The sequence below is a fragment of the Artemia franciscana genome, chromosome 13 (assembly GCF_032884065.1).
Source record: "Artemia franciscana chromosome 13, ASM3288406v1, whole genome shotgun sequence".
Classification (NCBI taxonomy): domain Eukaryota; kingdom Metazoa; phylum Arthropoda; class Branchiopoda; order Anostraca; family Artemiidae; genus Artemia; species Artemia franciscana.
In genome coordinates, this window is record NC_088875.1 from 38366878 (window position 1) to 38381358 (window position 14481).

Below are 14481 nucleotides of genomic sequence, written 5' to 3' on the forward strand. Positions count from 1 at the left end.
CCCCTCCCACGGGGACTGTGGGGGAGTACGTCATCCCCAAAAGGGGCACTAGAACTTTTCATTTCCGCTAGAATAAGCCCTCTCACAATATTCTAGGACAACTGGGTCGATACGATCACCCCTGGGAAAAAAAACAAAAAAAAAAAAAAAACAAATAAACACACATCCGTGATCTGCCTTCTGGCAAAAAATACAAAATTTAACATTTTTGTAGATAGGAGCTTGAAACTTCTACAGTAGGGTTCTCTGATACGCTGAATCTGATGGTGTAATTTTCGTTAAGATTCTATGACTTTTAGGGGGTGTTTCCCCCTATTTTCTAAAACACCACAAATTTTCTCAGGCTCGTTATTTTTGATGGGTAACTTGATGAAACTTATATATTTAAAATCAGCATTAAAATGCGATTCTTTTGATGTAGCTATTGGTATCAAAATTCCATTTTTAGATTTTTGGTTACTATTGAGCCGGGTCGCTCCTTACTACAGTTCGTTACCACGAACTGTTTGAAATTTCGACTGCAAATTAACCTTGCTGAACACTAAATGAACGGTCCGACGCTAAGTAGGAGTATTTACCTCGAATGCATTCTTGTTTTATCAAAACTTTGTGAGAGTAAATCCGGTTTAAGATGTTCACTGAATGAATGCTATATGTAAACTGATGAATGAATGCTATATGTGAACTGAACTGACATGTGAACTTACTTACTTGTGTAAGCAACTTGTCGTAGATGTTTTTTTTTTTTTTTTTTTTGTTGTTGATCTAGGTTTAAAAGAGTTTTGCTTATTAGTGAAACGAGTATTTGTATGTTTTTTAATTTGTTCTTTCAATAAATTTATATCTATCTATCTGGAAGTTGACTTTGATAAATAGTAACAGAGAATCTCATCAAACCATACAATAAAACTATAAGGTTTAGTTAAATTTAGCAATTGCTAATTAGAAAAAGAATGTAAATTATCTTTAAGTCGAAATATGAAAGCAGTTTTGTTCCGTACTAAGATTCTAAATGGGTATCTAAAATATAAGTGTAGAGGTTGACATTGATAAACAGTAATCGAACTATTAGTCATTCATGCAGTAAAAAATTAAGCTTTAGTCATGTTTAGTTATCGCAAATTAAAAATTATTGTAATAATGAAAAAAACTAATTATGTGAATTTTTTTAACTCAGACTATGTATTACAAATATTTTCTCGTTTTCTACAATTATGAGCACTGGTTAAATTTTTCAGTTAAGCAATTTTTCAATCTACAGGAGAAAGAATATAATGGGTCTAAATCGTGTTTCTAGTGATCTAGTCCGGTGTTTACTTAAGGAGGGGGTCTATCCCAATATGATAAAGTTAATTATGACCTTAATATGGTATTTTTTATGGGTGTAAATAATAAACCGGGAGACGGGGATTCAGCTCCTTCTTTCGAAACTTAATTCATCAATCATTTTTGGTGATTTTTTTTTAGAGGGAAAAATGAGTTTTCTGATGACCCATTACCCCTATCCTCCCCAATTTTGTGAAATTTATAATTATAGTCTCTATATAATCAAAAGTTATATGTTTCCTGTGATTTTTTTTATTGAATGTGCTCATGCCTGATTGACAAAACTTAAATCCCACTTATTAAGAATAAATCCCAAAATACGATTGACTTTACAAAGCTTCACTAGTGGGTAGTTGTCCTGTTGGTGGTTTTATTTTCAAAAGATTCAAAAATTATTTGGCTTGACCAGTAGCATCATAAAAGATCCTCAAAAAAGAAGAAAAAAAAGTTTGGTCAAAGTCTTCTAAAGAGTACTCGGTTGTAAGACGGTACTACTTAATTGAAAATGGATGATGAATGGTCATGATTTGCTTGTAGTTAATATTAGCTACTGCTCTTTAGTCGTATTTTGGGTTGTTTTTGTGGCGTCACTAGGAGGGTATGATTATTGGTCTTCTTGTTCCTTTTGCACGCATACTTTTAATTACGATTCTTCATCATTTCTTGTTTTCTTTGTTCAAGAACTATAAAGATGTGACTAATCGTTTGAAAAATAGACTATGTACAACTCATAATGGGTTTTCCACACTTAGCAAAAGGGGGATGGAGCTAATAAAAACTTACCTATCAGCTGACAGAGCTAAGAGGTAATGGTGAAGATTAACTATAAATAACTAATAAACTAACAAGTTCACCACTACTCTAGAAAAAATCCAAATGAAGCAGACAATGCAGGGAAACCAGAGGAATTACGACATCTTCAAAGGTTTTCGGCTCAAAACAGCTTCAGAATAGATAACCTGTAAACTCAATTTGGCTTAATTTTAACTCCTATTTATTTTGTATAGTTTACCTAATTTTAGGCTATATATTGGAAGATGAACTAAGCCCTCAAAGATTTTTCTGGGCCCGCAGATGCATATATACCACCATACACAAATAAGTTTAAAGAAAAAAAATAGTACTCACTTAAAATCCTTACTTAAAGGCATTACAAATTAGAATATGTCAAGATTAGCTTCTTGTTGTTTATTGTAGATGATAGCTTGTTGTAGATAACCTTCTAACGAATCTCAGTGATGACAGTATGTTAAACAATGGCAATATATTAATCTAATATATGGTTTTAAGTCATTTCCTTCTTCATTTCTTGTCTTCTTTGTTTAAAACCAGCAAAGTTGGGACTGATCAGTTAAAAATTGGACTATTTGAATGGGATAAATGGGTTTTTTCACTATTCCTCAAATAAGGAAAGGCTTGTTTATGCGTATTTGGTTAAATATAAATTTTTTTTTAATGTTTTGAAAGATAATTAGTAAATAAATATGTGAAATTGCACATAAACTCTTCTTTACACACAAAGATGCTTTTCGTGAAGCACCATTAAAATTTAGCGACAGCCCCCTGATCTAAAGGATAATTTCTTTTCAACCATAAGCTAAACCGACCGTCTAAGAGATGAGGAAAACTAAAGAAGGCTGAAATCTTTCACCACAGTAGTAATTAAAATTATTGCATATGGTAGCGACTGTGGTTGCTTTATCATATGTGTGGCCCCAGGTGGTTTCTCAGTAGCACTCAAACGAGCGATGGATTGCTGACGACGATGAGTAAGATCAACGAGAAGGTGGATGGATAACTTTAACCTCTGACGCCCATAACAACTATTCTGAACAACACTTTACAGATCATCGTATCGAGCCCTCGTTCATATCCCGTTGAAAGGAGTGACCTCAATACGCCCCGAAAGAATGGACGAGACTTAGGTAAGTAAGTAAAGGTGCAGGGTATCCAAAACGCCATGTGTGCTGTACAGTTCTGCCATGCCTAGCACATTTCCACATCGCTTAGAACAGTTCCACCAAGATTCCCATATCGCTCTGCCCACTCCGCACCGCTTGTGCCGTTTTGGAACTGAGACCGCTTGGCACAGTTCCAAAACACTCAGTAAGTGCCGCCTGGTGTACATAATTTCTGGGGAAGAATGAACCCTCAAGGGTTATTAGGCCTTGGATACTTCAGGGCCAGGAATGGCACATAAAATTAGACGAATTCCTAGCAGATATCACACAACTGAACTGCAGCCCTGATGTCCTCCCACTGCGGTTGAAGAGAAATCTCCCCTCTACTCAAATCTCAATCATGTTGGTGTCGTAAGGTTTGTGTTAACTCGGATCATCAGAATATCATCTGCCTCTCATATCAAATAGGGTATTTCTTCAATATCTTGAATGAAATTTAATTGTTTGTTTGGCTATCGGAGAGCACCCATGAGCAATTGTGAATTGTTTAATGTTAAATTATAATGTCGCCTTTAATCAAGCCGTTGCTTAGTGAATAGTGAATTAGAAGTGCTCCATTTTCGTTAATCTCTCCCAAGACATATGGGCCCAGAAATTTCAGACAGTACTGGTGGTTTACAATGACTTTCGGATTTAGATCGCCAACCAAAAAGAGTATCTTATGTCTAGGAACATCTTTGGGGGCAGATTACAATATATTATAGAAAACATATTTCTCTTCATCATCAGCTTCAAATAGTTGAGGAATAGTAGGCGATGATGGTTATTTTTTTTATCATTAGACATGAAGTAGACCCATCATTTTACGTCCACAAAATGGGTTTCAGTTTGTCATTGCTTTGTGCGAAATTAGCAATATCAGAAGTCTTACTCCAGCGTGGCGGACAGAAGGGTTGTCCATAATTACCGTGGCATATTCATCGCCAAACTTGTTCAATCCATTTTTCAACGGCCTTAATTCACTTAGACCGAGTATAACTATTAGGTAATATCCTATCTGTCTTATGAATTGCTTTGTCTTGGATGTCTGATTCATCGCTCTCACATTCCGAAAGCCCATTTTTAGAACCTGTCACAAATAAGTAGAAAATATGGTCTGGGCCCAGGCCCTTCTTTTTTTATTTTGGGTATGGCAGGCATGCAGGGGTCGTGGTGTGGGGAAATAATATATGCAAGTCTAGTGTAGACGTTTCGGTTGCAGAATGGTTTATTGAAGAATGCCCCTCAAGTTCCTGGGTGTGGGTTGCAAGCCCACAGCCCAACCTTCCTCATTTACGAACTTGAGACCATTAAGCCCCTCTGACTTCTGTGAAGAGAGGATCCTAACATGGTCGCCGGAGTGATTTGTGTTAAATGGCCGCACTAACAAGGTCAATGACATAGGAGATAAATGCTAAGGCATTATGGTTACAAAGAACCAGTAAATGTCAAATATTTTCTAATGATACCTAGATACAGTTGTTTGGATTATTATACTTGTAGAAAACTGACTTCTGAGGCTCTTGTATATTTTCCACTTTTGTCTTTGCACATTTCTTTTCTGATAGTCTTCTTATTGAAAAATATTAGCACATTAATATTGCAGCTAGCAGAGATATCGTAGGTTCAATTAAAACCCTTGAATAAAAATGAAGTGTAAAGCATACATGAAGTTTTAAGACAATTCCCAATTTTCATGTCTATTTTGTTACCAAGTAGAGAATTTCATAAGATTATATTATAAGACGTAATTTTCACAGGACAATATGAATGTTGAACAACATATTTTTTTTTTACTTCTCCTAGGAACGATATTTTCTCGATTGAAGTATTTTTCTTGGCTTCCAAGATATTTTAAATCATGTTGGTATCGAGTTTTTCGTTTTTCTTCTTTTTTTTGAAGGAAAAAAGGATACGTATTTAAAAAACAAAACAAACTAAACTTCAAAATATCAGGAGAATCAAATGTGATACGAGAAATTGGACTGAATCACATGCGTTCATATCATATCACAAATCATATGCGTTGTGTTGCAGTGTTTGAAGAAGGTCCTTTTAGTTCAAGAGAATAGCTTTATCGAATACCTCCAACCTTTAACTGAACAAACATATATTTAAGCCAATTTGTACTGAATTTACTTGATGCAAACAATTAATGTAAACTCTTTAATTATCTATGCGGCTCCTTAAGTTTACTTAAAAATCAAGGAAAATTTTTTTATAGGAGATTCTGTTTCGTTCTATGATGAAAATGGTGATATCAGTGTTTATGACCCAACGACTGGAGTTATTAAGAGTTTAGTTCCTAGCTCTGTCTTAGTAAGTATTTATTTTCGAATTCCTTATATTATCTCAAAATACTTAGCTATTTAGCTGTTTTATCAGCATTTAACTGCTTTTTTTTGGTATTTTTGTTCCGATTTTAATTTGTTCAATATGTGTTCAGATTGTGATCTCCATAGTTTTTTTATTATTATTAGACTTCTATATTGCAATAGTAGCTTCCTATTTGTAATCAAGAAGATCATAAATCTTTAAAAATCATCATTGGTAAGAATCAATGCTGGTTTTGCAACGTTTATGTAATTATGGTTTTGGCCGTTGTATTTCTTGTAATATTAGCGTCAGATTTGTAGCCAAGAAGCCCAGAAACCCTAAGAGACCTATTTTGGTAGAAATCGCGAACAATTTCGAAATTATACATTTACTGTTACAGATCTATTAGTCATGCTGCAATCTCGATGACTTTAGTGACAAAATTTTCTTCCTCGGGCCAAAGATCTCTCTTTTTGTTCTTACTTATCGCTGATTGCAAATCCTTTTTAGCTATGATTTCTAAGGGGGGGGGGGTCATGTCCATCTTTTGATTAAACAAGCCCATGGATCCTTTGTACACATGGCCTATCTTCATTACTTATGGCCTTTATCTTTAAAATAGCACTTGCTAAGTCGCTTTTGGAGGCATACTTTATGGAGTTTCGGCCATTCTGACAAAGGGGACTAGGTTGAAGTTTTGATTTGATGGGATGGAATTTTGCCTTCTGATCAATTTAAGTTTTTAATAGGCTATTGTAACTTTTGATTTTGTAGTCAAAAGAGTCATTCCCAAGTTTATACGTCCGTCCTTCCTGTATAAACAAGGTCGACAAAACGAGATAGAAATGCCTGGAAGACGTCTTTACTAACTAAGATGTCTACTTAGCGTGTTTCAATTTTGGTCGTCCATATGGCAGAATAAGGCCCTTTTTATTTTTGTAAGCATGTGATTTACCCCTTAAATGCCATTCTCAGTAAAAATTATGTTGGAAGGGAATAGGGGTTGAAGAGACATGAGATTAATAGGCTAATTTTGGGCCCTTCAATCCCACAGATTGAAAATATATGTATGGCTCTGATTTAACAAGGTCTAAGATGTACACCTTTTTATTAAAATGTGGACAATACCGGTGTGTTTCTGATTCTGATTCTAGTTCTCATTTTGCTTCGGTTTTTCAAGGAGATTCCAAGAATACATATTTTTCTACCCGATTCCAAAATACTAATTTTTTTGTGATATTGATAACAAATAGCCTACTTTTTGAAATTTTACTAATCCTAAACATTGAAACACTTTCCGATTCTTATTCAAATCCCGATTCCACCTTGATGTCTCGTTTCGATTCCAAGAATGCTTATCTTTTTTGTGATATTTAATGATGACTATAAAACTGTAGCCTATAACTATTCTAATTCTACTGCTTAGATAACTTCGAAGACCACACTGCCTTTCCATGACGAAAGTAAAACAGTTCAAAATAGGGATGATACCTTTTTATTGACAGTGAAATATAAAATTATTTAACTGGATATTTCGAACACATATACAGTGTTCATCATCAGCAGTAAAAAAAAGATATCTTTTGTTCTCTACCATATGTTCCAGGTTTGAGTGAAAAACCTAAAAGAATTTTACAAAATAATGGTTTAAAGGTAGCTTTAAGAGGTAGTAATACTTTGGCAAGTTTTTTAAATTCTGGAAAGGATCGGACTTCCGTAGAGCAACAAAGTGGGGTTTATAAAATTCCATGTACTTGTGGAAGCTCTTATGTGGGACGTACTAACCAGAATTTAAGAACGAGATTGCTACAACATCATAATTCCATTTCATCGTCTTTAAAGCAAAATACCAAACCTGAAGATTTCACGTCGGCCCTCGCGGAGCATATCTTTAATTTTCCAAATCATTTTATTTTGTTTGAAAATGTTTCTTTGATTTCTAGGGACCAAGGTTTAAAGCAAACTTTCAGGGAAACAATCGAAATTAAAAAAATTCTATTCAAGAATAATTCCATAAACAGAGATACAGGTGAATTTGGATTGAACTCAATTTATGATAATTTACTGAGGTCAAATAAAGTAAATATCACTTCACCTAAGAGCTATGACCTCTGTCCACGTAATACGTCAGTTAAATCTAATGAACCGGAACCGAAAAGGTCAAGGAGATTTGCCTCGGCTGTTGCATTGAAAAAAATAAGAGCAATAAACTATATGTAATTAGTTTATTAGGTATAAATTCTGTTTATTTTTATTCATGTCTTTTAGTTTTACTGCTGATGATGAACACTGTATATGTGTTCGAAATATCCAGTTAAATAATTTTATATTTCACTGTCAATAAAAAGGTATCATCCCTATTTTGAACTGTTTTAATTCTACTGCTGAAATAATTTCCGATTCTCCTGATTCCCCCTCGAAATTTTGAACTGATTCCGATTACCCTTGTCTTTTTTACGATATTGATGATAACTACCAAAATTTTTGAACGATTCCGAGAATATTTATTTTTTATGATATCTATAAAAATTATTGTACTTTATAATTATTCTAATCCTAATACTTTCTTATTCTAATTCTGATCCCACCTCAATGTCTCGATTCGATTCCAATAATACTTTTGTTTTTTTGTCATATTTATAACAATGTAACACATTATAATTGTTTTAACCCTAATACTGAAATTCTTTCTAGTTCTGATTCTAATCCTGATTTCACCTCGATGTCTTGATTCGAATCCAATAATACTTGTCTTTTTTGTGATATTGACAACAATTGTAATATTTTATGATTTTCTAATCCTAATGGTGAAAGACTTTCCGATTTAGATTCTAATCCTTATTCTGCCTCGATTTCTTGATTTGATTCTAATTATACTTATCTTTTTTTGTGATATTGATAACATTTATCTATAATACTTTACAATTGTGCTAATCCTAATGCTGAAATACTTACGAATTCTAATTCAAATTTTAATTCCGACTCGATATCACGATTTGATTATAATAATATTTATCTTTTTTGTGATATTTATAACAGCTATATATTATAATTATGCTAGTCGAAATGCTTAAATACTTTCCGATTCTGATTCAAATCCAGGTTCTACCTCGATGTCTCGTTTTGATTCTAATAATACTTGTCTTTGTTTGTGATATTGATAACAGCTATCTATAATACCTTATAATTGTGCTAATCCAAAGGCTTAAATACATTCTTATTCTGATTAAAATACAGATTCCACCTCGATGTCTCGATTTGATTCCAATAATACTTATCTTTTTTGGAGTATAGATAACAATTATCTATAATATCTTATAATTGTGCTAATACAAATGCTTAAATGTTTTCCGATTCTGATTCAAATCCAGATTTCACCTCGATGTCTCAATTTGATTTCAGAATTACTTTTTTTTGTGAAATTGGCATCGTATCAGCATTAGTTTCAGTATTAGTGTAAGATCTTCATACTGAAATGCTATCGGGTCCTGACTTAGATCCCGATTCCATTTCGGTGTCTCAATTCGAGTCCAAGAATACCTATATTTTTATGATACTGATACAAATTATAAACATTAGGTTGCATTACCACCTAATCAAGTTTATATTAAAATATTTCTTATGCATTAGTGTACTATCAATAATTTGATGCTTCTGAATATCAGTTTTAAAACCTAATACTTACAAAACCAAAAACTCATAGAACAGTGAAGATCGACATTAGCTCATAAGCCCAACAGAAGCTACCCTCTATCTCAAGAGAGATTTAGGCCCTTCTACCCTTCCTTTATTTAAGCTGAATTTTAACTTGCACCCAATTGCAGTTTGTACCTAGTTTCACATATGTTTCATGACTATTATTATTATTATTTTTAAATACAGAAAGAATAAAAGTGTGTAATTACTCATATGTGTAGCAAGACAACGGTTTTCATGTAAATTACACTTTTAGCAGTTTAAATTCAATGCAGTTTTTTAAAGGCAATAGAAAAATGCAACACCTGTGATTACCGTCCAACAGTATTCTTTACAGTTCTCAATAGAACACACATAAAATTTTAGGGTACAGGCTTGGGGAGACTACATCAACCTTAGTATTTAGGGCAATTAGATTTTTTTAGACATAATATCGCTGTTTATTATAGTGTAGAAATAGTCATTTTTGAAAAAATAGTTCTCCGAAAGTTCCCTGTAATTAAATATATTGATATCAATATGATTAAATATTAATTTTGTTTTATTTCTTTGAAAATTTAATTGATAGAATATATTTTTCAGCGACTACTAAACATCAACAATTATCATCCTTCTTGGGATCAGAAGTTCGTTCTCTTGCAATATGACGAAGCTTATTTGGAAAATGGCTGGGCAAAGGGACATAAATACAGCATATTTGTTACTAGTGAAAAGTAAGTGATTTCAACAGACTATGATAACAATTCTGCAAAACAAAAAGTACTAAATCTTCCACATGCTCTGAAGAAATAAAAAAGATTTAAGAAAAGGTATAAGAAAGAAGATTGGGAAGTTGGAAAAGTTTAAGAAAAATAACAGCTTAATTAACTAAAAATAAACTATTAACTAAAAAGGAAATGGAAAATAAATTATAAACTAAGAAGAAAGAAATTATTAACTAAAAATAAGTTAAAAAAGGAAAGAATAAGGAAGAGTAACAAGAATGAAAAGACTTAAAAAGAAGCAGGAACTTGTAGTAGTAGAAAATATAGAAGTTTTTAGAAACAAAAGAACGTCATTACTGCATTAGAAACCAAAGGAATCCTATCCTAGAGCCAGGCTAAGAAAGACTAAGCAAATATGACGAAGTGATTCGCGAAACCTCCACACTACCTTCCAACCTGAATGGGAGAACATCATCGCATCTTCAAATTGGAAGAAGGGCTGGTGGCTCCTAATTGGTGTCTCGGGCATCTTTGGAGGCAGAGGTTGAACTGAGGTCTGAAGAAATTTACTGGAGGGATTAAATATTAAGCTCTAAAAAGGCAGGAATGAGGAGCAGTCTATGCAGCTGTGGTGACCTTAGACGGATTTGTGTGATAATGAGTTGCTAGTTGTAATAAGGAGCTGATACTCGATTATAGTAGATTTTCTAATGTGGTAAGGAAGACAAGAAAGACTAGGGACCTCACGAATAATAATTTTACCATATGATTCAGAAAGTTAGCTTGAGGGATTCGTTTTAACCCTGTCTGGCAGTTTTATGCATGTACCACCCCTGGAATTTTCTGTTTTCTTTTGCAGGCCCGAACCATAAAAGTACATCACGCATGTTCTGAAAAATAATTTATTCACTTTTTGTATATAGAGGCATATTTACTTTAGTAGAAGTAATGAAGTCTGCTCAGTTTGCTCAAATATTGAAGACAAGCGTTTTGAAAAATAAAACAGTAATTTATGCTAACAAATAGAGTAATGGGGATATAGAGCGAAAGAGATGGACAAGAAAACTGAAAATTTAGATTAAATTCACTCATTTAAAAATTTTCTTCCAGAAACCTAAGACAATTGTATTTGCTACCTTAACATGGTCTAGAATAACCATGACCAGTAATAACGAAATAATAACAAATAAATTCAGAATATTCGTCGAATTATATCAAAGTAAATTAATTTAATTGAGCTTGACAATTTATTAATTTTCAGTTTTGAACAAAATCTAATGCAACATGTCAGCTCAGTAAACCAGAAACACTCATAGTCCAATTCATAACAGTAGCTAACAACAAATTAATATTATATCTATTCATTAGTATATTCATTGGTATTGATATTTATTCAAATTATACAAAGAAATACCACATTAAACTAATTATATTACAGGTATTTCATATTTTCCCCAGAATTTTCCTTACGGCATCATCCCACCATATTCAAGGACAAGCTGCTTTCCGTCTGGTCCTATACGGTTGACCGAGAAGGACAATTTTTTTTTCCAGGACAATCTAACAGTTTTTAAGATTCGGGATGAAGTTCAGTAAAACTGAATAAACATAGTAAAACACTTTTTCAAATTAGATTTGCAAGCTAAATGAAGAAATTGGGAGCAATACCTCTATTTTAATAGGTCTTGTTAATTTTATATTTTTTTTAAATTAAGTTGATAACTTCGAAGACCACACTGCCTTTCCATGACGAAAGTAAAATAGTTCAAAATAGGGATGAAACCTTTTTATTGACAGTGAATAGATATAAAATTATTTAACTGGATATTTCGTACACATATATAATGTTCATCATCAGCAGTAAAACATAAGCGGTAAGTTTTCAATTAATTGTCAAATAAATATTTCAGTCTTAAGGCATTTGTCTATTATGCGTTTTGAATTTTATTATGTGGTTCCTCTACAGTCTTCAAAGTATTCAATTTTTGTTATCAAAGTGACAATACCTCAATATTGCAATCAATCAATCAATCTGATAAAAAAAAAGAAAATGTAAGGATGCCATCCTCCCCTGCAAAGCTCATGTCATGGTAAGGTAGCAGTGAGCGAATAACAAATGGAATACTGCCCCCAGTAAGGAATTTTTTCAAGAATCGTAGGATACAAGAATCGTAGTGACCCATGTATCTATTGCCTCTCCTTTCAATTAACTCTACTGTATCCACAAATTTTTCGGCAAGCGGAGTGGGGAAGAGAATCATCTGGTCATTTACTTAAATATTTTCTTGATCATTAATTCAAGGTACATCTGCAAAATGGTTAAATATTTACAATCGCATACAGCACTTACTCATCAGCTCTTAAAATTTAATTTTTACAATTGTGCCACTTGCACCAAGCTTATGCAATAGTTTATCTAGAGATTAAATAGGAAGAAAACACGTTTTCTTTAAGCCATATTAACAATTATTTTGGAGAGGTCTTAATGAAAATGCCTCATTTCTTTGACTGGATATTAGATTTCAGTCCGCTACTGTGAGAAAAACTCTTTTAAAATCTCCAATCTTAACTTTAAGCTGTATAACATTCGAATCCAACAAGTTCACGTCTCTGTGTCACACTATGGATGGCACACGGCACCTTCCGCCACTCGTTAACGTGACGACTTCCGCGAAAATTCTCGTCACCGTGACAATATATAGCTACCCCCTGTGAGAACCCTTTAATACGCATTATCATTCCTAAGACATTTTCCAGATATGTTCTTAATAAAATTATACTTAAGTCCAATGACTCGTGTTTTTGCGAGCCATTCCTCAATATGATACCCTCCAGGGCAATACACGCCACCATATCACACTATAAATGACCCTCTGAAACCCTCTGGTATCCCCTCATCGCTCCTAAGACATTTTCCAGATATTTTCGTGGTAAAAATCATACAATAAATTCATTGGTTTGTTTGTTGTGCAAGCAAACCCTCCGTCATACACCTGACATTTCACGCCACCGTGTTACAACATGACTGGCTCTTTCCCACCCACTAACACCCAAATATAATTTCCAAGACATTTTTTCTAATATAGGTTTTTTTTTGATAAATTGATAACCATTTCCGTTTTCCCCGCTTCTGACCCCCGGTTAAAATGGTTCTACTTCCAATTCTGCTGGTTTCCATAACGTTTCAACTGATTCCAAATCTGGATCCAGTTGCGTCAGTTCCGGTTCCTTCACTTCCACCCACCACTCCAAAATTCCATTCCACCAATTTTGCTCCAGATTTCGTCAATTCCAAGATTTTTTGCGTAGCTACTTCCGCGGTAACCTATGGCTGGTAATTGACAATTGCTTGATTATTATCTGTTTTCGATCGGAGTCATTTTTATATTGGAAGGATAAACACTCACATAGAGCTTGTTGTTTGCTGATTTTTCTTTCGTAGAACTTTCTGCGTACTGATTTTTGTTCGTGAAACTTGTTGCATGTTTAATTTTCACTGCATGAAACTTGTAATTTCATTTTTCATGTCGTGAAACTGGTTTTGGTCATGGAACTTGTTGCGTGCTGATTTTAGTTCATAGAACTTGGTGCGTGCTGATTTTCGTTCGTTTAACTTGTTGTATCTTGATTTTTCTCTTCGTGAAAGTTGTATATTGATTTTTCTCTTCGTGAAACAGAATTTCTTTGTGGAACTTTTTGCGTGCTTGTTTTTGTTCATGAAACTTGTATATTAACTTTTCTCCTTGTGAAACTGATTTTGTTTGTGGAACTTCCTGCGTGCTGATTATTGTTCGTGAAAATTGTTACATGTCGGTTTTTCTCTTTGTAAAACTTCTACATTGATTTTTGTCCTCGTGAAACTAACTTGGTTCATGGAAACCGTTGCGTGCTGATTTTTGTTTTTGGAACTTGTTGCGTGCTGAGTTTTGTTCGTGAAACTTGTACATTGATTTTTCTCTTCGGAAAACTTGTTTTGTTCATGGAAAAAGATCCGTGCTGATTTTTGTTCGTGACACTTTTTGCTGTTTACGTTTCCCTTTGTAAAACTTGCACATTGATTTTTCTCTTCATGAAACTGATTTTGTTCATAGAACTTGTTGCATTCTGATTTTTGTTCGTGGAACTTGTTACATGTCGTTTTTTGTCTTCGTGAAACTTATACATCGATTTTTCTCGTCGTGAAACTGATTTTGTCCAAAGAAATTGTTGCGTGCTGATTTTTGATCGTGGAACTTGTTGCGTGCTGATTCTTATTCGTAAAACTTGTTGCATGTCCATTATGCTCCTCATGAAACTTGCATATTGATTTTTCTCCTCATGAAACTGATTTTGTTAATGGAACTTGTTTCCTTCTGATTCCTTGTTTGTGAATCTTGTTGCATATTGATTTTTCTCTTTGTGGAATTTTTGCATTGTTTTTTCTCCTCGTGAAACTAATAATCTTCTTGAAACTTGTTGCGTGCTGGTTTTTGTTCTTGGGATATGTTGCGTGCTTATTT

At 33.6% G+C, this 14481-nt stretch overlaps 1 protein-coding gene across 1 annotated transcript in view; it reads left to right on the forward strand.

The window, feature by feature from the left end:
* Positions 1 to 14481, forward strand: part of LOC136034903 (prolyl endopeptidase FAP-like) — a 129054-nt gene that overhangs the window by 30076 nt on the left and 84497 nt on the right. The window contains exons 3-4 of the mRNA XM_065716400.1: positions 5491 to 5585; positions 9861 to 9991. Of these exons, the coding sequence (XP_065572472.1) occupies positions 5491 to 5585; positions 9861 to 9991 (226 nt within the window). The remainder of the gene's footprint in view (positions 1 to 5490; positions 5586 to 9860; positions 9992 to 14481) is intronic.